Source organism: Gossypium arboreum, chromosome 10 (genome assembly GCF_025698485.1).
Source record: "Gossypium arboreum isolate Shixiya-1 chromosome 10, ASM2569848v2, whole genome shotgun sequence".
NCBI classification, from domain to species: Eukaryota; Viridiplantae; Streptophyta; class Magnoliopsida; order Malvales; family Malvaceae; genus Gossypium; species Gossypium arboreum.
This window is the reverse complement of record NC_069079.1, coordinates 124,983,058-125,010,495: the sequence shown is the minus strand read 5'-3', so window position 1 is coordinate 125,010,495 and position 27,438 is coordinate 124,983,058. Positions and strand designations below refer to the sequence as shown.

Here is a 27,438-nt window from a genome sequence, read left to right as displayed (position 1 = left end):
TACCTCAAAGATCCTAGATGTTGCACAAAGTAACTACACCACTACGGAAAAAGAACTCTTAGCAGTTGTATTCGCTTTAGATAAATTTCGATCTTATTTATTGGGATCTAAAGTGATTATTTTTTCTGATCATACAGCTCTTAGGTACTTGATCGCAAAGAAGGAGGCGAAACCAAGGCTCATTAGATGGATTCTGCTGCTCTAAGAATTTGACATCGAAATTCGTGACAAAAAAGGATGTGAAAACCTAGTGGCTGACCACTTGAGTAGGATAAAAACTCCATTTGATGATGTTCCTATAAAGGATGAGTTTTCTGATGAAAGCTTATTTTTGACTAAGGCTCACTATCTATGGTATGCAGATATAGTTAGTCTCTTAACCACAGGATCGTTACCCACTGAGTTAGCACATTCCGTAAAAGACAAACTTAGACGGGAAGCTCGGTATTACATTTGGGATGACCCATACTTGTGGAAACACTGTTCAGATCAGATAATAAGACGATGTGTTCCAAAAACTGAGGTAACCTCTATTCTTACTTTTTGTCATATAGAAACTTATGGAGGTCACTTCGGCCCTAAACGGACAGCTTACAAGGTATTGGAGTGTGGGCTATATTGGCCCACAATTTTTCACGACGCATATAACTTCTATAAGTCTTGCAATAAATGCCAACATACATGTAACATCACTAAACGAAATCAAATGCCCCTATCCCCGATTCATGTATGTGAGATTTTTGATGTATGGGGCATCGATTTCATGGGCCCCTTTATTTCTTCGTTTGGAAACGTATATATACTTCTTGCAGTAGACTATGTTTCTAAGTGGATAGAAGTAAAGCCTACTCACAATGATAATGCTAAAACTGTTGTGGAGTTTCTAAAATGAACTATTTTTTCTAGATTTGGCACACCTCGAGCTTTGATCAGTGATCGTGGTACCCACTTTTGCAACAAGGTCATAGAGGCACTATTATCAAAATATGGAGTTCACCATCGTATAGCAACAGCCTACCATCCCCAAAAAAACAGCCTAGCAGAGATTTCGAACAGGGAGATCAAGTTCATTTTGGAAAAAATAGTTCGGTCCAACCGAAAGGATTGGAGTCTTCGGCTCAATGACGCACTTTGGGCCTATAGGACAACGTATAAATGCCCGATTGGCATGACCCCGTATCGACTTGTTTTTGGCAAAGAGTGTCATCTACCAGTAGAACTGGAGCACAAAGCTTATTGGGTTATTCGGCAATTTAACATGGAGTTAGAGCCTGCAGGGAAGGCAAGAAAATTGGACATTCAAGAGTTGGAGGAAATTCATAATGATGCCTATAAGAATGCTTGCATTTATAAAGACAAAACAAAACTGTTTCATGATAGGAAAATAGCTCAAAAGCATTTCTCGGTAGGGCAAAAAGTTTTGCTTTATAACTCCGTATTAAAGCTATTCCCAAGTAAGCTTCAATCTCGGTGGCAAGGACCTTTTATTGTGACCCAAGTATTCACACATTATGCAGTTGAAATAAAAAGTGAAGAAACAGGGAAGCGGTTCGTAGTCAATGGCCAACGGTTGAAGCCATTTTACTAAAATTTTCAAACCCACACGGTCGAAAAAAATCAGATAGAGCCACCATAGAACCATTCACGACGTCGAGCTAACGACGTGAAACAAGCGCTTATTGGGAGGCAACTCAATTTTTATTTTATTATTTATTATTTTTAGATATTAATAAAATTCTCTTCTTTTGTCTAGGTAAACCGAAGCAACAATAGGAAGAACTCATTACCATAATACACGAACGACAGTAACTACACGGGGAGTTCTTCTAAACTTTTCTTCTACCTATATATTTTATTTATTTCACATTGAGGACTATGTGTTTTAAGTAAGGGGGAGACATTCCTCATTATTTCTGTCGTTTTAAATGCTGATTTGGTTGTTGCTGCCCATATAATTTTTTTTTAAAGAATATTCTGCTTCTTTTCATGTCCAAGAATTTGACCACGACTTGCCCAGTGTTTGACCCACATGCATGATTCTTATCTACTGAGTTAATTATGATTTTGCTTGATAGATTTCATCTCTACTATTTTATTTCTTTTAGTTTAAATGATTATGATTAATGGTGTTAACTCTATCTTGATTTTGGTAAATTTGATTAAGTCTAAATTCAAGAGGACACTTAATACAATTGCATGCTTAAAATATGTTCATAACTATTAAGGTGGTTGCTGAAACTTATTTTTGACACTTGATTGTTGCTTTTAAGTCCTCCAAAATTAAAATTTCGTTTAATAATAATAATGTTTCCATGGTTATGAGTGCAACTTAAAACGTGACTAGCTTAGTAATCGGGGTAGGGTGCTTGGGTTGTCATCCTATTTCGCGTTAAAAGGTTGTGTGACGTGTTAGGTAAAACTTTGCTAACCGGAATTAATTTTTAAAAATGTGTTGGGCTGAGTAACCAGGGTGAGGTGTTTGGTTGTCATCTCTCTTCGCGTCAAAAGGTTCGATATGTTCTTAAGAAAAATAAAAATTAGGAATGTGTTGGGCTGAGTAACTGGGGAGGGGTGCTTGTCTGTCATCTCTTTTAGCGTCAAAAGATTCAATATATTCCTAAGTAAAAATAAATAAATAGAATTAAAGAAAAAAAGAAAAAAAGAAAAAAAAGGAGGTATTAATAAAATTGGGGATTAAAGGAGAAATAAATAAGGTATCTTTATAGGTTTGGTAAATTACCTAATTTTCATGAAATAATTCAAGTCGATCTTAATTTTTGTGTGTGTTAATTTGAATACTTTTTTCAAATTTTAGTTAAAGCAAGCTAAGGGTTCTCTTTATTTTTCATATGCATTTTGACTAATTTTTGTAAAACTTTGGAGTAGTATTTCTTTCATGGCATGATTTAATTTTCACAGTAGACACAAACCATACTTGAGGGCAAGCATGGGCTAAGTAGGGGAGAATTTGATAATACTCTAAAACGACATATTTTATGTGCTAATTGCATGCTTATTTTGAGTATGATCCTACTAATTTGGATTATTTTGTGGTCTTTTATCTTTTAGGGACTAAATTGGAAGCAAGAGGAAATTTAAAGGCAAAAAGTGCGAATTTGAAGATATAATGGGCCAACATGCAAAGAAAGAGAGAAGTGGTGCCAAAAATACAAACATGGAAGACCGAAGGACTAAAATACAAAAGAAGAGATTTTATAGCACAAGACTATATTTTAATTTGAATTATATTAGGATAATTATTAAGGATTTTTATTTAGATTTAATTTTAGGATTTATTTTTATTTATCTTTATTTATTTGTATTTATCTTTTAGAATTTAATTAGGAATAGACTAGGTTTTCTAGTACTATAAATAGGGGATGAAGTGGCACATGACATCTCTTTTTCTTAAAAATACTCCCTCTCCCAAAAACTCTGTCTTTTTGTCCTCTCCATATTTCCTTCAATAAAAATCTCATTTATATTATATTTATTTCTTTCCCAAAAATTAAGAGCCACTAAACTAATCTAGCCGAAAGCTGTCAAAATTCCCCTAAAAAGGTTAATGAGGCTTAGAATCCGCGCTTAGCCTTCTCAACAGGGTATTATCGCTTCTCCGCATTACGGGATTGACGCTTCCGTCCATGTCCCTTAATAGGTGATCTTTTCAACTTTTGCAAGGAACGGCTGCTTTGTACGTTTTGGGAATGTTGCACAATCGGTTCGTTGGCTTTCTACGTCAGAGGTTGGCGAATCCAAGAGACAAAACAGCATGGTATTCACCGTTGGGAAGAGGTGATCTAGCAGAAGATAGTCCCACAAAAGCGATTATTGGCTAGAGTTAGGCTCCGCCAAATCTTAAGTCCAAATCCTTGGAGCTGGTAGTCGTAGGCATCCTCTTCCACTATGACTAGCTTATCCTACTCGAGAAGGGTTACTTAAAAGCCAAGGATTGAACCCAAGGCGGAACGAGACAACCGGGGGCTAGAAGCTTGCCACATAAGAAACTTTCTCTTTACCCAACTCTATTTATTTTTATATTCCTCATTTTAATTTCTGTAATTTATTTAATTTCGCAATTTAAATTCACTTTAAATTCTGTTTTTATTTTTCCAGATTCTTAATTCTATTTTTTTTTATTTTTCAGGAACGCAAGTTTTCCTGGCCAAGAAATTGTCCAAGATTTCAAGAAACAAGAATTCGTACAATCTGGTCCCTGAGGATTCGACCCTACTTCCCCTTTACTGTTATTTTTACTATTTATATGGAATATGATATTTTTGATTCTCTCAACGACCACAACATATATTAACCTCATAAATATTAATATTTAATATTTATAGATTCGGAATACGAAAATGAAGATTCTAAATTACATTTTCAACATCATTGAATTTAGTGTCGTTACAAAATAATTTTACACCAATAAATTAAATTGTTGCTAAAAACATATTATATTTGAAAATGACAAAATCTATCACAATATATATAATTAAAAATAACTTTTAATTTGTAAAATCTTTACATATACTTTAAATAATTAAGATATACACAACAACCCCACCACAACTTTTATTGTTGCAATAAAATTTTAGAAACAATAATACAATATTTAGTAACCACGATTTTGTCATCATCTAATACCATATGATGAGTTAAAATAGATTATTTGTCATTTTGGTCCTTTAGTAGATTAAAAATTTCTAGTGATTGGATTTTTACAGTTTAGATCCTATACCTTAATTAATCATTAATTCAACAAAATTCTTAGACCAAAATTTAATATATTGTTATATCAATCTAGTAAAATTAATATTTAATATTTATGGACTTGAATTACAAAATGAGGTTCTGAAACTATATTTTTCGATACTACTGAATTTTGAGTTGTTACAAAAATAATTTTACACCAATAAATTAAGTTGTTGCTAAAACACATTTTATTTGAAAACAAAAAAAAGTCATTGAAATATATATAACTAAAAAAGACTTTTTTTTTATTTCTCAGAGTATCTATTAGAGCGAGTCTAGTAATTAATTTTTCGCATTCTATAAGCTTATTAAGGGGTAGATGCTAGCCACGATTTTTAAAAACAACTTTTTTAATTTGTAGAATCGTTGTGCATACTTTAGACAATGAAAATATACATAACAACCTGACTTTTATCATTAAAATAAAATTTTAGCAACAATAATACGATATTTAGTAACAACTTTTAACTTCGGTAATACCCATATTTTTTAATGTGACAACAATAAACTCAAAATCTACATATACACATGGCCAACGAACCTTTTGAAGATCAATGATCTGAAGCTTTCTATCCTAGATATCAAAATCGACCATATATGACGATGAAATCCCAAGATTTGAAGAAAACTCAATGGACATCTAATTTCGTCTCTGAATTCACCTCATTCCTCCCTAAAATTTATGATAATGTTGAAAATCCCTACAAGATTACCGCTTGCATTGCTTGGGGTTATAAATCCAAGTGGTGTATGGGACAAAATCCGTATTCATCCATCACTATTGACAGCAAATACTAGATGTGTGGCGGAGATTCATTGCCACCCGATTACTGGATTATATTCTCAAGTCCCTTAATTATTAGAGTCCTTTTATTTATTTACAAGTGTAAGTGGAAGACTTTAGTGCCAGTTTTGATGGTTAAAAAATAACTTTTAAAAAGTTGAATTTCAAGAAAAAGATTGTGGCTTGTTAATTAAATGTACTGATATAATATTTATTATTATTAAGAGAACAACTTATATTAGAATAATTCTAAAATTGTAATTTTTAATATTAATAAAATAATGACACCTTATTAATTTTAGAGACATAAAATTAGTATGATATAGTATTCATCTATATTCAATATATTCTCTAATCTAATTTATTTAATATATTAAAGAAATTAGATTAAATAAATGTTTTTAAACGTTTTAACTAAAATTAAATTGAATTAAAAAATTAGATTAAAATAAATATTAAATATGAATTTACTTACTAAATATAATTACTATTTCTTTCTAACAGGTGACATTCATGTGTATACGTGTAGAGGCTGACATCACATATAAACCAAAATAATAATTAAGTGCTGTAAAATGTCAAACAGTTCATCTGGAAAACATAATCAAACACTTCATTATACCCTTGTAGTGGCTGACATCACATATAAACCCAAAATAATAATTAAGTGCTATAAAATGTCAAACACTTCATCTGGAAAAAATAATCAAACACTTCATTATACCCTTAACATAATCATATCGTCTGCTAAAGCCTTTTTTCTTCACTCCATTTCTATATTGTGCAAATTTCTGCACCTTGCTATGGATGAGAGGATGATGGGGGCTGCACAAACAGGAGACATAAACATCTTGTATTCGTTAATTCTGAATGATCCATATGTTTTACAGCGTATCGATGATGTACCTTTTTTCCATACTCCTTTGCATGTAGCAGCCTCTGCAGGGCATATTGATTTCATGATGGAGATGATCAACTTAAAGCCATCTTTTGCAAGAAAGCTAAACCAAGCTGGGTTTAGCCCCATGCACTTGGCTCTGCAAAATCAAAAAACTCAAGCAGTGCTTCGACTCCTCAGGTTTGATGAAGGCCTTGTTCGTGTCAAAGGGCGGGAGGGCTTCACTTCTTTGCATCAAGTGGTTGAAAATGGAATTGTTGATTTTTTGATCAAGTTCCTTGAGGTTTGCCCCGAGGCTATTGAAGATGTGACTGTTCGAGATGAGACGGTTTTCCATCTTACCGTAAAGAATGACAGGTTTGAAGCTTTCCAAGTCTTGGTGGGGTGGCTTATAAGGAGCCGCCATAAAGCTGCCAACCGTTGGGAGAAAGAACTACTGAGTTGGGCAGACATTGATGGCAACACTGTTTTACATGTTGCTGCTATCAGGAACAGACCTCAGGTATGATAATTTTGCTAGTGAAATTATTTATGTATATATATACTCAAAGGTTACTTGTATGAATATTCTAATTAACAGGTGGTAAAATTAGTGCTGGAACGCTTGTGTCGTGACCATGTCAATGCCAAAAATGCGGAGGGATTGACTGCACTTGATATCCCATCACAATACCCATTGGATGAAGGGAGAGTGGACTATAAGGAGTCCATTAAAGACATGATAAGCAAAGCAGGAGGTTTGAGTGGTTCCTCTTCCTCGCTTCCCAAAACCTCCATCTCTTCATTCCACATCGAATCTTTAAAAGGAAAGGTGCCAGTTCTTCAAAAAATTGCAACAATAGCAAGTCGTGGAAAGAAGGGAATCCCACATGAGATGCGCAACACATTTTTAGTAGTCACAGTGCTAATTATAACAGCCACATACACTGCCACTTTGAATCCTCCAAAGCAGCCTGATAACAATTCAAATTCCCAGAATTTCCAACTCAAGTATGCCGCATCTTTAGGTTCAAACAGCACTGTACCCGTACCAAGTCCTCCCGCCTGCTGAAAAAGAATATTTAAAAAATATACTAGACGTGTCCACAATGTTTTGGTTATACAACACTTTAACCTTTTGGGCAGCAACTGTTTTAACAGCCTATCTCCTACCCAGCCGTTCAATCTGCTTGTTTATTCTCATAACACTTTCCTTGTTTGGGTCCTGTTACATGCTTTTAGTTGCTGTTTCCATACGGACACTCGCATTTCAGTATCCATACTATCTGACTCTTGGATCCGTTTCCTATTCTAGTCTCAGCATTACTAATTACTGCTTGGCAACGGTACTAGCCCTCGTGACATTATACAGGACATTCTATTATATGGTATACAGGTTTGTACCCAAAAGAAGGTTCTTCCTCCTCCTACAAGTCGTTTCCCTTTGCATCTATGCTGTTATTCTTGTTCCAGCTATCCTAAATTCTGAATCCATATTGGAGTTTACCAAATACGGAATATAGATTGACAAAGGAAACTTGTTTAAATGAGTCAATAAGACTATCATTGTAGGGTTGGATGCTGATATTAGTGTTTTGGATTGAGAAGTTAATAATACTCCTGGGTTTATAGGCAGATGACCATGAGCAATAAGTGATTGTAGAGTCGGTTCAGATTGAAAAGAATAAGCATTTTGGTGAGCTCTGATTTCTAGTTGTTGAATGTGGGAAAGACTTTCTGATAGGGGAATGGTGGTAAGTGTTTCAAATTTCCCTTTGTGGTAAATGTTTATGGGTTGAACTATTTTTTTCACCGGTTATTTTTGTGTTTAAATTGAGATTTGTTGATATTGTGGATTGATGAACAATTCTGTTTGCTGCATTTGAATTTAAGTTAGAATTTTGTGCAATTCAGTGATTGAAGTTTTTTACTAGCTAAGGTCGATGCATCGTGCCAAGCTGTTTTGTTTTTAATAAAAGAAAGAGGCAAAAGCCTTAACAACTAATTACCCACAAACGAGCACAGGCTCTAGGGCAAAGAACCAGCAATATCATCACATAGTATAGTTGAAGTTGAGAGAGCATTTCCAGGTTGCTCTCGTAGTAAACTTAGATCAAAGTCGGAACCAGATCCCATATGGGCCAAGAAATCTGAAACAAGATTTCCTTCTCTGTAAATATGCTAAACTCGGATCTCCTGGTCATGACCACAAAGTTCCTTCATACAAGCGACCTGTAAATAAAATGGATATGATTACTTAAGTCATTAAAGGGCCTTAATGTATAAGTATGCAAGGATTTTGGAGTAATTAGGTTTATTATATATGTGATGTCGACACCACTTGGCCACATATATATATATCGATTACTTTATAATTATATGTCATTATATGATGTTATGAGATCAAAACATTACTATCATATCCAAAAGGTATTCCAAATAACCTCGTCCATTAATTATGTTAACATAGAATGAATGCGACTTTTGTTACATATATCATAACTAAATCCATCTCTAATCACATATATTAGCACAACCAAATGACATAGATCAAGTATGGATGTGTAACATGAAAATTACATGCAATGTGATTCAAACATGCCTATTCTAACTGGTCCTCCTTAACCTTAGTGAGGTCAAACTTTAACAAATAAACTTTATTTCTACAGAAAATAAACTTAATATTCGTAAACTAAGATAACCGAAAATATGTCTATAACATAAAAAACATTCAAAATTACAAACTCCTACTAAAATCAAATATCCTTAAATGACATTACACCCGTATCAACAGTGTGCTCATGAAAAAAACTTTAGGTGGTAGTCGCTTAGTAAGCAAATCCGCAATCATGGAGGTTGTCTCAATATAGTTTATAGACATCTAACCACCCTGAACTTTTATTTTGACAACCATGAACTTAAAATCCATGTGCTTTGACTTTGACGTGCTTATATTGTTATTAGAATAAAAGACTACTAATTATTGTCACAATTTGCACTCTAGTGGCAAAATTTTGCATCAATATTCCATCGAAATTGGAGTTTGTATACTTGATGTTCTCTAACTTATCAAACATCCAATATGTGAGCATGTAATATTTTGTTCTCTAAAGATACCTCATAACCCTTTTGGTTGTTATCCGATGGTCTACACTAGGGTTGCTTAAATGTTTGCCTAACATCCCAACAATGTACACAAATCCGGATGCATACATACTTGAGCATACATTAGACTCCCAAAAACTAGTGCATAGGGAATCTTTTGCATTTTCTAAATTTCACATGAGCAAACCACACAGTCGTTTGGCCTATACTGGTGTGTAGTAGGCCATGTCAATTTCATGGAATTGCCACAAAAACATGGTAAAATCATGATTTTTAAGTTTTTTGGGCATTCTAAGACGTATATATGAAAAAATTAAGAAGATATGAGAGAGCCGTCATAAAATATTCAAGAAAACAACTCGAAAAATACCATTGAAGCCAACTTAGAAACAAATTTCTGTCAAGATTGAAGATTCTCAGTTGATTTCTTAGGAGATTATCATGAATTTCTTTATTTCTTTATTTCTTAGTGATGTTGACCGGCAGATTGATGATGAATCTGATGAAGAGGATGATCCTAATGAGGCGGACTTGAGGAAAAAAAAGAAGTATTTTTTTTGGAGTTGCCTTATTGAGAGCATCACATTTTGCGACACGATCTTGATGTCATGCATATTGAAAAGAATGTTTACGAGAACATTATTGGGACAATTCTGAATGTCGATAGAAAATCGAAAGACAATCTTCAGGGTCGACTTGATCTAGTTGATATGGGAATTCGACATGACCTTCATCCCCAATTACTTCCGAATAGAAAATATCGGTTGCTGCCTTCTATTTTTGCAATGTCGAAGAAAGAAAAAGAAGTGTTATGTACGGTATTGAAGGATATAAAGGTCCCAAATGCGTATACATCAAATATATCTCGATGTGTGAGTCTTAAATATCGAAGACTATATTCCCTAAAATCAAATGATTATCACATATTGATGCAAGATTTACTGCCAGTTGTTTTAAAGTGTTGTTTATCAAAAAAGGTGACGTCTTGTATAATTGAACTATCCAATATAATGAAAGCTATTTGTGGCAAAGTTTTGATTTTTGAAGAACTTGAGAAAGTACAAGATTGAGCCGCCTTGACTTTATGCAATTTGGAGAAGATCTTTCCACCTTCGTTCTTCACTATTATGGTGTACTTGCTAATCCATCTCCTTCATGAAGCAAAACTTGGTAGACCAGTTTTCTATCGGTGGATGTATCCTATAGAGAGGTGCTAGTTTATTTGTAAATTTTCATTCATTCATGAATATACCTTCAGTTACAACTTTTGATAATGCCGTATATCGTGTTTAGGTTTCTATGCAAATTGAAGTCTTATTGTCGTAATAAGAGATATCCAGAAGGATCAATTGTTGAAGGTTACTTGGTAGAGGAGTGTATGACTTTCTACACTAGATATTTAGAAGATGTTGAAACAAAATTGCATAGACCAAGTAGAAATGCTGGGCTTACTAATCATAACTTAGCTGAAACTTATCTATTTCGAAGTTATAGAGAACCAATCGGTAAAGTTGAAATTGCACATTTAGATGATAGATCTTGGGTACAACTACATCGATATGTTCTTTTTCACCATGGTTCAATTGAACCATAACTCAAACAAGTTTTAGAATTTGATAAATATTCATGTTTTTAATTTGTTTATCTTCTAACCAAGTAATCCACTTTTTAACGTAGTGAGTATAAACAAGTCTTGCGATCTCATTCGCACTCCCGAAGGTTACAACATCGAAAGATTCATAGGTTATTTACAGAATATTTTCATGAATGGTTAGGAAAAACAGTATACAACTGAAGCTTTCATTGACAAATAATAATGTTTTCATATAATATTTATAATTAATCAATTTACTTTTGATTCAATAGGTTTGGAGTGGAAAGGACGTCAATGACAAAGTTAAATGGCTTTCCAAAGGTTTGAATAGAGTAATAAAAAGATATATTGTCTTCCTCATTAATGGATTTAGGTTTCATACAAAATCTCGCGAAAGATTGAGAAGAATTCAAAATTGTGGAATAGTTGTTAATTCCTTAATTACAAGTTATGCTAGTGCTAGGGACAGTAATCCTGTTGAAGAAAATGTGGAGTACTACAGACTTCTTACTAACATTATTGAGTTGGATTACTATGGCAAACAGAAGGTTGTCTTATTTCGATGTGATTAGGCTAATGTTAATATCGCTCGTGGAATTAAAAAAAGATCAATTTGGTTTTATAATGGTGAACTTCTCTCGATTAATTCACACTAGATAACAATTGATAGACAAGCCATATGTATTTTCTTTTCAAGTCAAACAAGTTTTTTACTCGAAAGATCCAACTGATGAGGGTTGGTACGTTGTACTCTGTAACACCCTTAAAGACTTGTTTGACATGGGCAATGGAAGTAGAGATGACATCGACTAAAGATAAAAAACTTTGCCTTTTTTCAAAACTTAAATGAAACTATCCCTAGTAGCAGTACACAATTTCAATGGGTTGGCCAGGATGTGGATGAAGATATTTACGAATCATGATGTAGTAAGATTTTACGATTTTTTAATTATATGTAATATTATAATTTAAATCTTGATCTTGTTAAATATTTCAACTATTTTATATGTACTATTAGTGTTCTAATTAGTTACTAATATTTCAACTATTTTATGTGTATTGCAGATAAAATGCCTAGAAGAAGATTGCGAGATCTAAGTATTATTCAAAATCCTCCAAGTTCAGAAGAAACAAATAGTGAACAACAGACTGCTATTAGATCTTCGAATGTTTCGAACACAGCTGACGACCTTGCAGAAATTCAAAGTAATGTTAACTTTAATTTACATGCATGTTGGCTTTTATTAGTGATTTTTGTTTCAAAATCTTATATTATAATATACTATTTTTTTTTAGCTAAAAGTGGTGAGAGGCACAAAACTCGAGGACGTATGCTATTAAAAGATTTATATGAGTTAAATTCTGTCAACATGGTCAGCCTATTGGATCAGAAGCTCGACTTTTAGCAAGATACTTGGGCATTATAACTCGAAATAACAATTTGTTGCCTATCAACTACGAGTCATGGCATCATATGTCTGATAGTAACAAAAATCAAGCTCTCAATAATATTAAGGTAATAACGTGAATGTAATTTATAATATTTTGGTTTAAGTTTCATTTATATTTACTTTCTAAACTTGTGTTATTTGCTGGAGAGATTTGCTTTAGAGGTCTCAGATAATTATGTGAAGAAGACATTAGGAAAAAAATGGAGAGACCATAAAAGTAGTTTAAAAAATGAATATTTTAAGAAAAATATAAGCCTCGAAGAGAAATTACGAAATGTCCTGCCAGGAATGCTAAGGTACCAATGGGAAGATACAGTTAGATTTTGGAATTTAAAGAAATGAGAGGTATTACGTACTTCCAGACTCTTATAATTATTTTGGTTTATAGTATTTACTATATAAGTAATAATAATTTCATAATGTAGGATCGTGAGCGAGTTGGAACTACAAATAGGAAATAACAAAAAGTCACGCACACAGTTGGGTCGAAAAGTTTTGCTTGTGTAGCTGATGATGAGGTCTTTTGAATTTATTAATTGTGTCAAATATTAATTACTTTCTACTAAATAATATTTTTCCTACTATATTGTAGGAACTGTTGTCTAGTCAAAAAGTTAGATGCCTTCAGCTTTTTGACATTACACACAGAAAGAAAGATGGATCTCCTATGACTACTGAAGCTGCAGAAATTATGGTATATTTACTTAATAAAAATTGAATTATTTTAAATATTTATCATGTTTAATTATAATAGTTTAATTTGTCATTTGTAATGTAAATAATGTTAAGTTATGTTGCATTTGTTTTGATTATATATTTCGTCTCTATATATTTCGTCTCTAACTCTTAGATTAATTTATTAAGAGAAACTAAAGGATAAAATGGCAGAGTATGAAGTGATCGCTTCATGTGATAGTTCTGTTAATCTTGACGACATTGATAATCGAATTATTATTGAAGTTTTGGGTCCTAAAAGGTATGGTCGGGTTCGATTTCAAGGATCTTTTGTTATCCCAACCCAATATTTTGAATCCAGCTCGAAGCAATACATACCTTCGGGAATCAGGCTCAAGCTGAAGTTCAGAGGTTAAGAGATCAGATGGCTCAAGTGCAAGAGTACATTAAAGTAAAAACACATGGACTTTAAGTTCCTGGTTGTTAAGGTAAAAGTTCATAGTGGTTAGGTGCTTATAAAGCATATTAGGACAAACTCCATGATTGCGGATCCGTTTACTAAAAAACTACACCTAAGGTTTTATAAGAGCACACTGCGCATATGGATGTAATGTCATTTAAAGGATATTTAGTTTTAGTGAGAGTTTGTATTTTTTAAATGCTTTTATGTTATAGACACATTTTCAGTTTAAAGATATTAAGTTCATTTTTTGTAGAAATAAAGTTTATTTGGTTTATTCACACTCTGATTTTGGTAAGATTTGATCTCACTAAGGAGGACCAGTTGGAAATAGACATGTTTAGATCATATTGCATGTAATTTCCATGCTACACATCCATACTTGATTTATGTCATTTGGTTGTGTTAATATACGTGATCATGGATGGATTTAGTTATGATATATGTAACTAAAGTCACCTTGGTTCTATGTTAATATAATTAATGGACGAAATTGTTCAGAATACCTTTTGAATATGATAGTAAAATTTTGAGCTCATAAGGTTATATAATGATATGTAATCATAGAGTAATTAGTATATATATGTGGTCTAGGTGGGAGATTGTTGGAAAATATGGACATCACATATATAATAAGGGTAATTACATGTTATTATTTATTATCATGATAGGTTAGCCCAAATTAAAAGTGATCTAATTTGGTTAAAGTTTTATTGAGCTTTAATTATTAAATAAAGTATGGGTCAAATATGTATAGATATTCTAGTAATTGAGTTCTAATCGAGTTCTAATCAAATTCTAATTAATAATGGGCTAATATTTCTAAAATATAACACCATTAAATAGGACATTACAGATCCGATTTATTAACATTTATATCATATTTTTGGTCATAACACATTGCACATTAAATTAAAATTTTTGTAATTTTGAGATTTAATCGTTATTAAAATTATTAAACAAAATATTTCAATATTAACAAAATATATTTTTAATTAAAATTTCATAAAATACATTTATAAATTTTTCATTTTTACTTTAACCATTAGCCTTTTCAATAAAATAATAATGATTTCTTTTAATGATATCAAGGTGGATTCCTCGTTCACACCACGGGGCACCATTTTCTTTAAACTTTTGACTATCAACATATCAATGGCATAATAAATGATTAAAAACTAAAATCCATGGAAGAAGCATTTCTTTCAACCCTCACCACTACCAATAATATATACTTAATTTGCCTGCCTTTCCTTGCTTTATATTGTTTCCTTGTCGACCGGTTTGACGGACCATTCCGGTCTTTATAAAGCAGTTCTCCTTGCCATTTTGTCTCCTCCTACTGTCAATGGGTCCCTTCCTCACAGCTGCTAGTACAAGAAAGGGTAGTGAAATTGTATACATTAATCTAAAGTGATGCAAATATTTTGAGGCCGCGCTGATGAGGTAGAGTTTTTTTAACCTGGTGATTAATTTATTTTTTAAAAAATTAATGATAATTTTTAATTTAAAAAAAAAGTTAAATTAACCATATTCAGCTGATTAATACTCTCTCTCTATATATAAAAATATAAAAATATATATAAATACCAACTCTTAAATTAAAAAATAGTGTTTTGGTCGGTTGAGTCTTAGTTCAACTTGCATCGGTATTGTTGCCAATGCAAGAGGACGTGGGTTCGATTGACTTCCTCCTATTTAAAAATTGGGGTGAGTTTATAGATAGTTTTAAGTACTAAATAAAATAAAATTTTGATATGGCAAAATTAATGTTTAAAAAATAATAGTGTATTGAAATTGTATGCAAGGATGGTTAAAATTCTTGTCACATCTATTTAACAAATTATTTGTGGACAACCTCTTTGCCTAGGTTTAACTTGACTCAAAATATGTACTTTCCATCTTACCCCATCCAAATTTAATCTGTATAAATTTAAAAGAATTTATACTCAACTCAATCCTCCTGAATTTACTTTATTAATTTTTCTTCTCAAAACTTAAATAATACAATACGTATTAAAAATTTTAACCATTAAATATAATATATGTTATTCCAATTAGAATTATAAAATAATATTAACACACCATTTTAAAAAAAAAAACATAAACCACTTAAGAAGAACTTCTTTACCAATGGAATAAACTTGATTTTATTTGTTGATGACCATCACCGATACAAACCCGAAAACTTCATTACGGTTTTGAGGTCTAGATTAGACGGACCCACTAAACTGGGCCATACAAAAAAACCATGTAGCCAATGTCGTCGATTAGTACGAGGAAGAAGAATTTTGGTTTGGTAATGTTTACGCTCCTACAAACATAAAACATGGTCTGGTATTCTACAAGGAAAACCAGCAACATTAAAAAACTAATATTACAAACGGAGGCTACATCATATACTAAGTGTGTCTTTTTATTGGAAAACTCGAATGAATGTTCCAATGACCATGAGGAAACATCAAATAAATTCATGTAAGATCTCCCAAAGAAGGCAAGTGTTAGAAGAATCAAGGAATAGAATGGATGAGGTGGGAGGAGAAGTGCTGTTAGAAACACTGCTGCCCAAAATGTCAAAGTGTTGTAAAACCAAAACGAGGAGGTTTCAAATGTCCAATCATCTTCTTTGGAAACGTCCATTGAGGAGCGACTGGGTATGGGTCCAAAATTGATGTCGGTTTTATGCAAAAATGTGTGGGAATTGAGAGGCTCATCTTGACTTGAAGAGACTTGGTATTTCATGGATGGACTGTCTGTTGAGTTTTTAATCACAAAACAAGAACAAAAGCTAAAATTTTTTGTTGACAGATGAAAACAGAAACAATAATCCCAAACGAAGAAAAGACAAACTTCCTTACTTGAATAAGCAAAATGCCGTATACATAAGTAGTCCAAATTACATCGGTAGAAAACAAAACTTGCTTGTGCAAGTATCCAAGCTGTTAAATCAGCTTAAAGACAACCTAAAAGACTACTAAATCAGCTTAAAGACAACCTAAAAGACTACTAAATCAGCTAACTACACGATTAATTCTTAGCCTAACAAAACATAAAAGGATTACAACCAAACTAATAAAAGTCAACTATTACAAAAAAAGGCACTTTATCCAGATTACACGATGGACATTTGTGTGCTGCTGCTGAACTGCTGCATTTTGGCCGAGTTACTTACATGTTGCAGCATTGTGGCTGGGTTACTTGCATGCTGCTACATTGTGGCCACCTTTCAACACTCCTCCTTGGCTACAAGGCAGCAGACTCCAACTTCCTTATTCAAATACTCAAACCTTGTGGCAGCTAATGGCTTGGTCAAAATGTCTGCAAGTTGAATCTCTGAGCAGCAATGGATCAAGTTGATTTCCTTTGACAATTCTGCCTCCCTCACAAAATGGTACTTGATCTTGAAATTCCTAGTCTTGCCATGAAACACAGGGTTCTTGGCAATTGCAACAGCTAACTATTGTCAACTTTGATCTCTGTTGCTTCCACTTGATTAGCATTCAAGTCACTTAAGAGTTTTCTAAGCCAAATGGCTTGATTAATAGCAATAGCAGCTGCAATATACTCTGCCTCTGCAGTGGATTGAGCTACTTTCTGTTGTTTCTTAGAACTCCAGGTAAAACCTCCTGAACCTAGGGTGAAGAAGTAACATGATGTGCTCTTCATATCATTAACTAAACCAACCTAATCAATGTCTGAATAGCCAAACAACTTCAATTCTTCAGCTCTTTCAAATTTCACACCATAGTCTAAAGTGTTTTTGACATACTTTAAAACTCTTTTAGCCGCCTTGAAATGGGCTACATTGTAGCAATGCATGAACCTCGATAGAAGGCTAACAACATACATGATGTCTGGCCTTGTTGCTGTCAAATAGAGTAGGCAACCAATGAGACTTCTATAGCTCTTCTCATCCACACGATCATGATCATTATTTCTTGAGAGTTTTTCTCCTAGTGCCATAGGAGTGTAAGCAGGTTTGCAGTTTGCCATGCAAATTTTGCTTAGAACCTTCAATGCAAAAGCTTGCAGGCTTATGAAAATACCATGCTCATTCTGATTCACTTCTATACCAAGGAAGCAGGTCATCAAACCTAAATTAGTCATCTCGAAATCATCCGACATCTGCGTTTTGAATTCTTCAATCAACACACTCCTGCAACTAATAACCAATAAGTCATCCACATAAAGTGACACAATCAGCAGAGTTTCATGTTGTGATTTCTTCACATAAAGTATAGGTTCACTGACACTTTTCTTGAACCCTAGCCTTGACAAGTATGCATCAATCCTGTCATACCAGGCCCTTGGAGCCTGTTTTAGGCCATACAAAGCCTTCCTGAGCTTGTAGACTTTGTGTTTTTCACTAGGGACCTTAAATCCATCAGGTTGTTCAACAGAGATTTCTTCCTTGAGAAATCCATTTAGAAAGGTTGATTTAACATCTAGTTGATGGACTGTCCATTGCTTCTGAGTAGCTAAGTTAAACGGCAGCCTTATGGTGTCCAACCTTTCAATTGGTGCAAAGGTTTCAAAGAAATCGATGCCATGCTGCTGACTATACCTCTTCACAACCAACCTAGCCGTGTGTTTGTTCAGTGACTCATCAGTATTATGTTTGGTCCTGAACACCCATTTTACACCAATGATCTTTCTGTTTGCTGGTCTATCAACCAACTCCCATGTGTCATTCTTGTGGATCATCCTCAGTTCAGCTTCCATAGCTTCTTTCCAACAGCCCTCCTTTGCAGCCTCATCAAAGCAGGAAGGCTCAACAATGGTCATATCACACCTCTCATAGATGTCCATTAAGGTTCTAGTGCCCCTGACAGGTGCATCATCATAATCATCTTCAGTTTCAGCTTCAATCTCAGCTTGCTGCAAATCAAGATCATGCTGGTCTTGCTCAGACAAGGTTACAACTGTTCCATCAATTTCCAATAGCTTCATTCATTAAATTTCACATCCTTGCTCATAACAATCCTCTTGGTAGAAGGGTCATAGACCCTGTACCCTTTCTTCACATTGCTATAGCCAACAACGACTCCTGGCGTGGATCTCTTTTCTAGTTTGGTCCTCTTTTTAACTGGCACCAGTGTATAACATAAACTGCCAAACACTTTCAAATGTGAGACATTTGGTTTTGACCAAACCAGGCTTTAAAAGGTGTTTTACCTTTAACTGCATTAGTTGGCAGCCTATTTAGCAAATACACAGAGGTATTTACTGCCTTAGCCCAAAAATTGTTAGGCATTTTGCCTTTAAACAAAAGGCACCTAGCCATATCAAGAACAGTCATGTTCTTCCTTTCGCAAACACCATTCTGTTGTGGTGTGTAGATGGTGGTCAATTGATGCTGAATTCCAGCTTCATCACAAATCTTTTAAAATTTTTAAGACACATTTTTAGTCTCATTGTCAGACCTCAACATCTTCAGTTTGCAGCTAGCTTGATTCTCAACCAATGCTTTAAACTTGCAAAAGAAGTCAGCCACATCTGACTTTTGCTTCAGAAAGCTCACCCAACAGAATCTGGTGCAATCATCAATAAACAGTGCAAAGTACTTACTACTATTCAAAGAGGAGGTCTTCATAGGTCCACAAATGTCTGTATGGACCAGTTAGAGCCTCTCTTAAGCTCTCCAAGCTTTGTTGACAAGAAAAGGAAATCTGGTCTGCTTTCCAAGTTGACAAACCTTACACATATCATTCTTAGTTTTGATCTTAGACATGTCTTCAACTAAACTCATGTTGTGCAGTAAACTTAGTGACTTATAGTTCACATGCTCTAGCCTTTTGTGCCACAAACATGATTCATCAGCCAGAGCTATATGTGCCTTTGCTTTTAACTGATTTACATCCAAAATGAATGATTTGTCATGCATAGCTACTGTCACCAGCACTTGATCAAAAACATCCTTGATCACACAAGTTTTTCCTTCAAAAACAAGGGAGTAACCCTTCTCCAACAACTGACCAGCGCTAAGTAGATTCTGGTTAATACCAAGTACAAAGAGAAATTTTAGGATAGTTTTGTTACCTGACTGAGTGCAAATCATAGCCTTGCCGTTGCCTTTGGCCTCTATGAACTCACCATTCCCAATTATGACTTTGGACATAAAGCTGGTGTCTAGCTCTCTGAACATGCCTTTGTCTGAAGCAATGTGATGAGTGCAACCACTGTCAATCAGCCAATCCTGACTTTTCTTGAGCTTACAAAGAAGGAGCCAATTGTAGTAGCCCAAATTTGACCGGGCTGAAAACAAAATAAAAGAATTGGATAAATAAATATTTATTTATTTAAAAGGGGTCCATTACAGTCCAGTTTACAAAAGCCCAAATTAATTGACCTATTTAACCTAGACCTAGCAGACCGGTTACAACCATTAACCCATAGGCCCAAACTTATCAGACTCATTTACACCCCAAAAACCCCTTTTGACCCAGGTTTACACGAGGCCCAAAAGGCCCAAAATTGTAAAAACAGACAAGGAAACCCTAGGGTTTCTTGAGAACTCAGCGCCACAAAGAATTTCTGGAAGCTTCGGGCACTCCAAGCGATGTGACTTTTCATCTCACAGATTCAACGGCCCAATCGTCGCAACCAAGCATGCCGTGATTCCTCGAATTTGCCGTCATACATCATGCCACCATCGACGCGCAAATCACGCCAGAATCATCAAATCTCCTCGCACTACGATATGGCGTTGGCTCCATCAGCACGTAGACATTAGTGATTGAGCAAGATCCTCGCGGTTATCTGCGAACAAAAAGGGAAACAACGACAGAAAACACGACAGCAGAAAATAGGAATAAAATAGGGAAAGAAATCAAAGATTTCTTTCCTGAATTGTAAATCATTTACAAATGCTATAAAAGCCGAATGTTTTCATTGTAAAAGGGGATTCTGATAGTTGGTGAAAAAACACACACAAAGACTGAATAAAAAGCCTAGGTTTTTACAAAAGTTACAGTACCAGCAGTTAATCAAGAGCAGAGGTGATATATCTTTTATTTTCATTTTTTCCCTTGAATAGCATGCAAATATTATTTAAATAAATCAAAAATGAACTTACCGTTATAATCGCATCGGAAAGTAGTGACTTTTCAAATTCTGGCCACCGCACATGGCGGAGTTGCTGGTGGCGCATGGGTGCGTGTATGCCCGATAACCGGAGCTTGGCCTAAAAGAGGCCAGAGCCCGGAGGGCCTCTCATTTCTCCTCTTTCAGAGGATTTTTAAATTTTTTTTTCTGAAACGGTCTCTAAAATGATTTTTGAAGCAAAAATTGATTTATATACGGTAATAGATACGGTGTCGTTTTGTTCAAGTCTAATAAACATTGAAACGGCACCGTTTAGGCTAGGATTCGCGTGTTGACCAGTGACCCGGGGAGGATCCGCGTGTTTTTTGAAAAATGGGCTAATTTCCCAATCAGTCCTTCCGCATTTTTAATTTTTGTAATTTCATTTTATTTTCATTTTAATTCAGCCCTAATTTTTTATAGTTGTTTCGATTTAGTCCCAATAGCTATTAAACTTATTTTGAGAAACGACGTCGTTTAGGGATAAGGGTTAATTGCTCGATGAGTCCCTCGATTCTAATGCGTTTATTCAAATAGGCCTAAATTTTTTATATATTTTTTATATTAGCCCAAAATTTTAACTGTTTTAATTTTAGTCCCATTATACTTATAAATTTATTTATTTTAAGTTTTATTATTTATTTGATGTATATTATTATTTTATATTTTATATTATTATTAAAAATACTGGAAATCCATTTATTTTATTAAATTATATATTATGGTATATATATTATTTATATTTTATTAATAAATTTTTTTATATATGTATTATAAATATAATAAAATTTTTATATATTATTATATTATTATATGTTTCCATAAATTTTATATACATTATATTATTCTATTTTATATTTTATCGTATATTTATATTTTAATACATATCATCATGTATAGTTTTAAAATTTTATAAATAATTATTAGACATTATTTTTATATATTATTACATATTTAAAAGTCATTTATTACTACATTATTTTATTATTTTTATATTTTATGTGTTATTTTATTAATAAGTTTTATACTATTTTTATTATTTGTTTTCATATCATTTTGTTACATATTATATTTATTTCTTATAATATTTTTAAATTTGTAAGCTACATGCATTTTATTATATATTTTATATTATTTATTATATGATTTATATTATTTAATTTATATTATATTTTACTATATTTCCTTATTACTTTTATTTTATCATAAAGTACACATTTTTACTTATTAATTACATACTTTTTTTTTGAAAATAGCAACATCCAGTACACTATTTTTCTTATATACTAAGTTATTATATCTAATAATATAATCTATATATGTATATATTCTTTTAAAAGGTTCTCTTTTATTGTTCTTACATTGTTTAATATATTTTAAAAGCTTACTTTTATATTTCATACATTTAATTTGCTTATTTATTTTAAATTCTCTTTTATTTTGATATAGTTTAATAGGTTAAATTTTACATATCATTTTGTTCTTATATTTATATATCTGCGTAAAATTAGTTATTTATGATAATTTAGGTATATATATTTGCATAAAATGTTGTTATATATATGTTATACTATTAAAATTATTATGCTCTATGTTGTATTATACATGTAATACTAATGCATCAATATTTATGTTATTTAAGATATATGCCAAGAAATAAATGGTGTAATTTATGCCGTTATTTTAAGACATTATACTATATTTGCATGAAATGATAAAGCATGTACATTGAAATTAGGTTGTTTTAATTTCTTATAATATGTAAAACATGTCATTTTTAAGCCAAAAGTCATATCTTATTTAATTAAAAAGGAACTTTTAAAAAAAAGCACAAGGCAATGTTTTGAATACTTAGAAATTCGAGAAATAGTGCCTTAACATGCTGGGTTGCAATTTTTCATTTGTCTAAATATTTAAAATATCCTTTTAAACAAGTTTTATAAATCACGAGATGATTTTAGTTACGAAAGATTAAAGATATCATGTCCAATCATGCTGGATGTGATGTTTGTGTTCTTTTAAAACGAATGAATCTTGATTCTTCTCTCAAAACATCACGGCTTAAAGGAAATATCATTTTTAAATTCTTTCAAATTTCTGACACTAAGACAAGAATTACTCAATTTGGTACCAATTATGGGCATTACGAGGGTGCTAATCCTTCCTCGTATGTAACCGACTCCCGAACCTATTTTCTTATAATTTCGTAGGCCAAAACGATTGATAGTGATCCAATCGCACTTTGAAAGATTGGTGGCGACTCCCATTTTCATTTTCAAAAAGTCAAACCCCATTTTTCAAACATCCCTTTTAAAAAAAATGGTTTCGACAGCAGTAAAGACTTACTCCTCATGAGCTTGGACATCCTCAGCAGCCTGAGCTTGATTCTGCTGCTGTGGTTGTATTTTTGCCTTGTTCTTGCAAACTTTCTCAATGTGGCCAAGTTGTTTGCAGCTTCTACGTTGAATGTTAGGCCTGTACCAACTGCATTTTTCCAAATGAATGGATTTCTTGCAGTGAGTGCATGGTGGAAACTTCTTTTTTGCAGCATCCTTCTTCCTCTTTTCTTTCTTTTCTAGCCAAGGCTTCTTGCCCTTGTAACTTGAGCTTGAGCTCTCGCTGCTCCTAGCCTGAAAGGTCCCTCAGGATGCTCCTCTATTCTGTTTGCTCTTCTTTGTTCTTGTGCATAGAGAGCATTTATCAGCTTTGTCAAGGGTATAGCTGATAGATCCCTCGAGTCTTCCAGAGAAGAAATTTTCTACTCATACTTCTCTGGTAGAGTTGTAATAACTTTTTCAACTATCTTCTTTTCACTGAACTCATCTTCAAGTAGTCTTATGTTGTTGACTATGGCCATAATTCTATCAGCATACTGCTTGATAGTTTCAGACTCCTTCATCCTTAGATTCTCGAAGTCCCTTCTCAAATTTATCAACTGCTGCTGCCTGGTCATATTTGACCCTTGAAACTCTTCCTTGAGTCTGTCCCAAGCCTACTTTGGAGAGTCACAAAACATTATCCTTGTGAAAATAACATCTGAAACTCCATTCTGAAGGCATGACATCGCCTTATACTTTTTGGCAGTGTCCTCATATGCTGCCTGATTTAAGCTATGGTCGGATTAACTCTTAAAGGTGGTGGCTCTGTGTCAGCAAGAACAACATTCCACAGATCATGAACCTACAGATATGGCTTCATTTTCACAGCCCAAATGTTGTAGTTCTCACCAGCAAAGGTAGGTAGTGATGGTGGTGAAAAACGCATCGTTTTGCAGCAACTAAACAAGCCAACAAAGATAGCTTCTATTTCTTTTCTTTCAAGCATGATTCACTCAAAGAATCAACACAAACTACTAACACACAGTCATGAACATATAAACAAAGTAAAAAATCAATTTGGAAGTGAAGTCAACGGAAGAAAGCAGTTTTTAACCTTGAAATAAAAAGCCATTAATAACAAAAATATTTACAATAATCCTCTATTAAAGGCGAAACCTCAAAAATCAAGCCATAAATATACACACATTTGTCTGCCTTTAGTTCTCTCTTTCTCTTTAAATAAATTTAATTTCTCTAAGTGACCATAAACCCTTTCAAAGAGAACTGATCGCTTCTTTTCTTTTCAAATTAAAGTGGCTTTTTATTCGCACTAGTGGCTTTCGTTTGTTTAAACTTTAAACGTACACTATCAAAATTTTATAATAATCCTCCACTAAAGGCCAAACCCAGAAAGATATACATAATTCGTCTGCCATTTTCTATCTTTGTATTGTTTCCTTGTTGGCTGCAGTTGACAGACCATACAATAGCAGTTGTTTCCTTTCATTTTCTCTCTTCCTATTGTTCATTGATCTTTCCTCCCGGTATGGATGAAAATTTAAGAAAGGCTGCTCGTACAGGAAAGGTTAACGAATTATATAGAGTAATCCAAAGAAATGGAAATGTTTTGAGGCGTGTTGATGAGGTGGAGTTTATGTAGACTCCATTACATATAGCTGCAGAAGAAGGGTGCAGCGAGTTTGCAATGGAGATGATGAACTTAAAGCCATCATTTGCTCGAAAGCTAAACCACCAAGGTTTGAGCCCACTTCACATTGCAGTTAGAAAAGGGAATAAAGAGATGGCACTCCGCTTCTTGGAGATCGATAAACATCTTGTTCGTGTCAGAGGAAAGAAAGGTAAGACTCCATTGCACTACTTATGTAAAGTTGGAAACCAGCTTGGTCTGTTGCATACATTTCTGGAAGCTTCTCCTTATTGTCTCCAAGATGTTACGATTGAGAATCGCACTGCTTTGCATATTGCAATCCAAAACAATAGACTGGACGTTCTCCAACTCCTAATTCCAACGCTTAAAGAGGAAAGACTATTATTGGGACGTGGTGAACCGGAAAGACAAAGATGGCAACACTGCACTTCACATAGCCACTATCCATAATCAATCCAAGGTTCGACTCAACTGCTTCGATAGTAATTAATATTACATAGATTCTTTCTTTTTTTTTACTTCACAGACATGATTAATTGATTCTAGCCTTTTTATATCCTAAACTATCAATTGAACAGGTGCTTAAACTACTATTAAATTGCAAGGCTGATAAGCATGCTACCAATGAAGTTGGTTTGACCGCACTGGGTGTTGCACAACAACATAATAACAGAGAAAACATTGCTATTCTGCAGGGCTGCTTTATTCCAGTAGTTAAGTTGGAGAAACAAATTGTCATGTATGTGACAAAAGTATCACTACTAATTTTTCGAAATATGGACGATATATCAGCCGATGACCGCAATTCCTTGCTAGTAATTTTAGGAGTACTGCTTCTAACTGCAACCTACCAAGCCATTCTAAGCCCACCTGGTGGCGTTTGGCAAGGTGAAAACACCTCAAAGTCCAAAGGATCATTTGATGAATGGGTACTAGGGAAATCAGTCATGAATCAAGCGTCTTTTCTTCTCTTCTATATTCCAACCTATCTTGTGTTCCTCGTAACATTATTCCTAACACTAGGTCTGCTCAAAACTTTTCCCCATGAGTTTAGGACTGCACTTCAAGTACTATTAGCGTTTCTTGCAAACGTCCTTCGATGAATCAATATCTTATGTAGCCCCCACTCATTTAACATACACAATTCTTAATATATTTCAGGAATTCTTTTCCTTCTAATGTTGTCCATGTGTATCGTATGTCGAGTGTCAAAAATTAGTGTTTCAATAGTGGGATGTTGGATATTCCCTTCAATCTTATATTATTTAGGAAATGGAATAAACATGGGTGTAGCTCAAGGATTATTGCTATTCCCTATTTTATATGATGAATTCTGGAAAGGAACCATTTTAGTTGTCTGCTATTGTTTATTTGTAAGTGTTGATATTTTCGATAATGATATTGACTTGATGTACTTTGCTGCATTCATAGGATGTTGGCTATTCCTTAGTCTAGGTCGATTATGCATAAAGCGGTGTATTCAATTTTGTAACACCCATTTATAATATGTCAAAGTAACATCTCCTTTATTTTATTCTAGTTTTTGTTGTTATTTTTTAATGAATTTATTTCATTTATAATTTAATTAGATATATAAATGGATTAGAATCTCTCCCACGTGAAAATAGTAAAAATCATAAAAATATTACAAAAAAATTCTTTAAAATTCTTTAAAATACCAAAAGTTGTAAAACTTTTTCATAAAATTCTAAAATTTTCTAAAGGACCTTAAAATACACTATGGTCTCTAAAAATTTCATATAAATACATTTTATTCTAAGATAATTGTTTGATATATAGATAATAGAATTTTTTAACTCTACGTTGAGATTTAAATAAATATAGTAATAATATTTATTATTTTTATAAGGTTTATTTATTGCTGTAATTCCTTTTTTTTTTTTACTTTCTTGCATTTAAATCAGTTGCCTTTTTTTTTTTTCTTTTTCTTTTTGTCGATGTATAATATATGTTTATCAAATTATCACTGCTGGCATGACATTTCTATAGATAAATAATTTATTATTAATTTTTTAAAATTATCATTATAATTTAAATTATTGAAGAGATAATAGTAAACTTTTAATATAATTTCTAAGTTTCCATAACAAATTAAATAGTAAAAGAAAGCATCTTTTAGTTTATATATTAAAGAGATATTTTTAAAACTTGCAAATTAAGTTTTTATGTAATTGTAAAAGAGATAATTTCTAAATTTTATATATAATTTTTTCTAAATTAGAAAATGTTGCTAACCTGTGCCTCTCTTGAAAAAAATGGTGCTATATCAAATAATAATCCAAGTAAACATTCCCTTTCCTTTTTCACCTTACCTTTATAACGATGAAGGTTCTTTCTTTTCAAATTTTCTTCACATATGACATGCCTAAGAACTTTATCTAATTGTTTAGTTGAGGAAACAAATTTGTTCCAAGGTGGAAGGGAATTTTCAAGTACTAGCCACAGAAAATGGGTATCCAGTCCACATGGAATACACATTAAATAAAAAAGGTTGATTTTATACATGACATAAACGGACTAATTTGAGAAAATAAACATCTTTAAAGGTCCAAGGAAATTTCCAACTATAAAACCTTGGACCAAGCAAAAAGCAAGTTGAAGGAATGGTAAAAATTATTCTTTATGGAGTGTAAGTATTAGTTGTTTATT

At 33.1% G+C, this 27,438-nt stretch overlaps 2 protein-coding genes and 1 long non-coding RNA gene across 3 annotated transcripts; 2 read left to right on the top strand and 1 right to left on the bottom strand.

Annotated features, from left to right (window-relative positions):
* Positions 1–6,208: 6,208 nt before the first annotated feature.
* LOC108488198 (ankyrin repeat-containing protein BDA1-like) lies at positions 6,209–8,322 on the top strand. Its single transcript, XM_017792491.2, has 2 exons — positions 6,209–6,936; positions 7,015–8,322. The coding sequence occupies exons 1-2, from the start codon at positions 6,214–6,216 to the stop codon at positions 7,483–7,485; spliced, it is 1,194 nt and encodes a 397-aa protein (XP_017647980.2). The 5' UTR covers positions 6,209–6,213; the 3' UTR covers positions 7,486–8,322.
* Positions 8,323–19,973: 11,651 nt separating this feature from the next.
* Positions 19,974–20,957, bottom strand: LOC128282275 (uncharacterized). Its single transcript, XR_008272495.1, has 2 exons — positions 20,774–20,957; positions 19,974–20,457 (listed from the first exon to the last, which is right to left on the bottom strand). It is a non-coding gene; the product is annotated as an uncharacterized LOC128282275 (long non-coding RNA).
* A 3,847-nt stretch (positions 20,958–24,804) lies between these two features.
* On the top strand, positions 24,805–25,871 carry LOC108488199 (ankyrin repeat-containing protein BDA1-like). The gene is made up of 2 exons (XM_017792492.1): positions 24,805–25,107; positions 25,347–25,871. Exons 1-2 carry the CDS (start codon positions 24,805–24,807, stop codon positions 25,869–25,871), a joined length of 828 nt encoding a protein of 275 aa, XP_017647981.1.
* Positions 25,872–27,438: the final 1,567 nt, after the last annotated feature.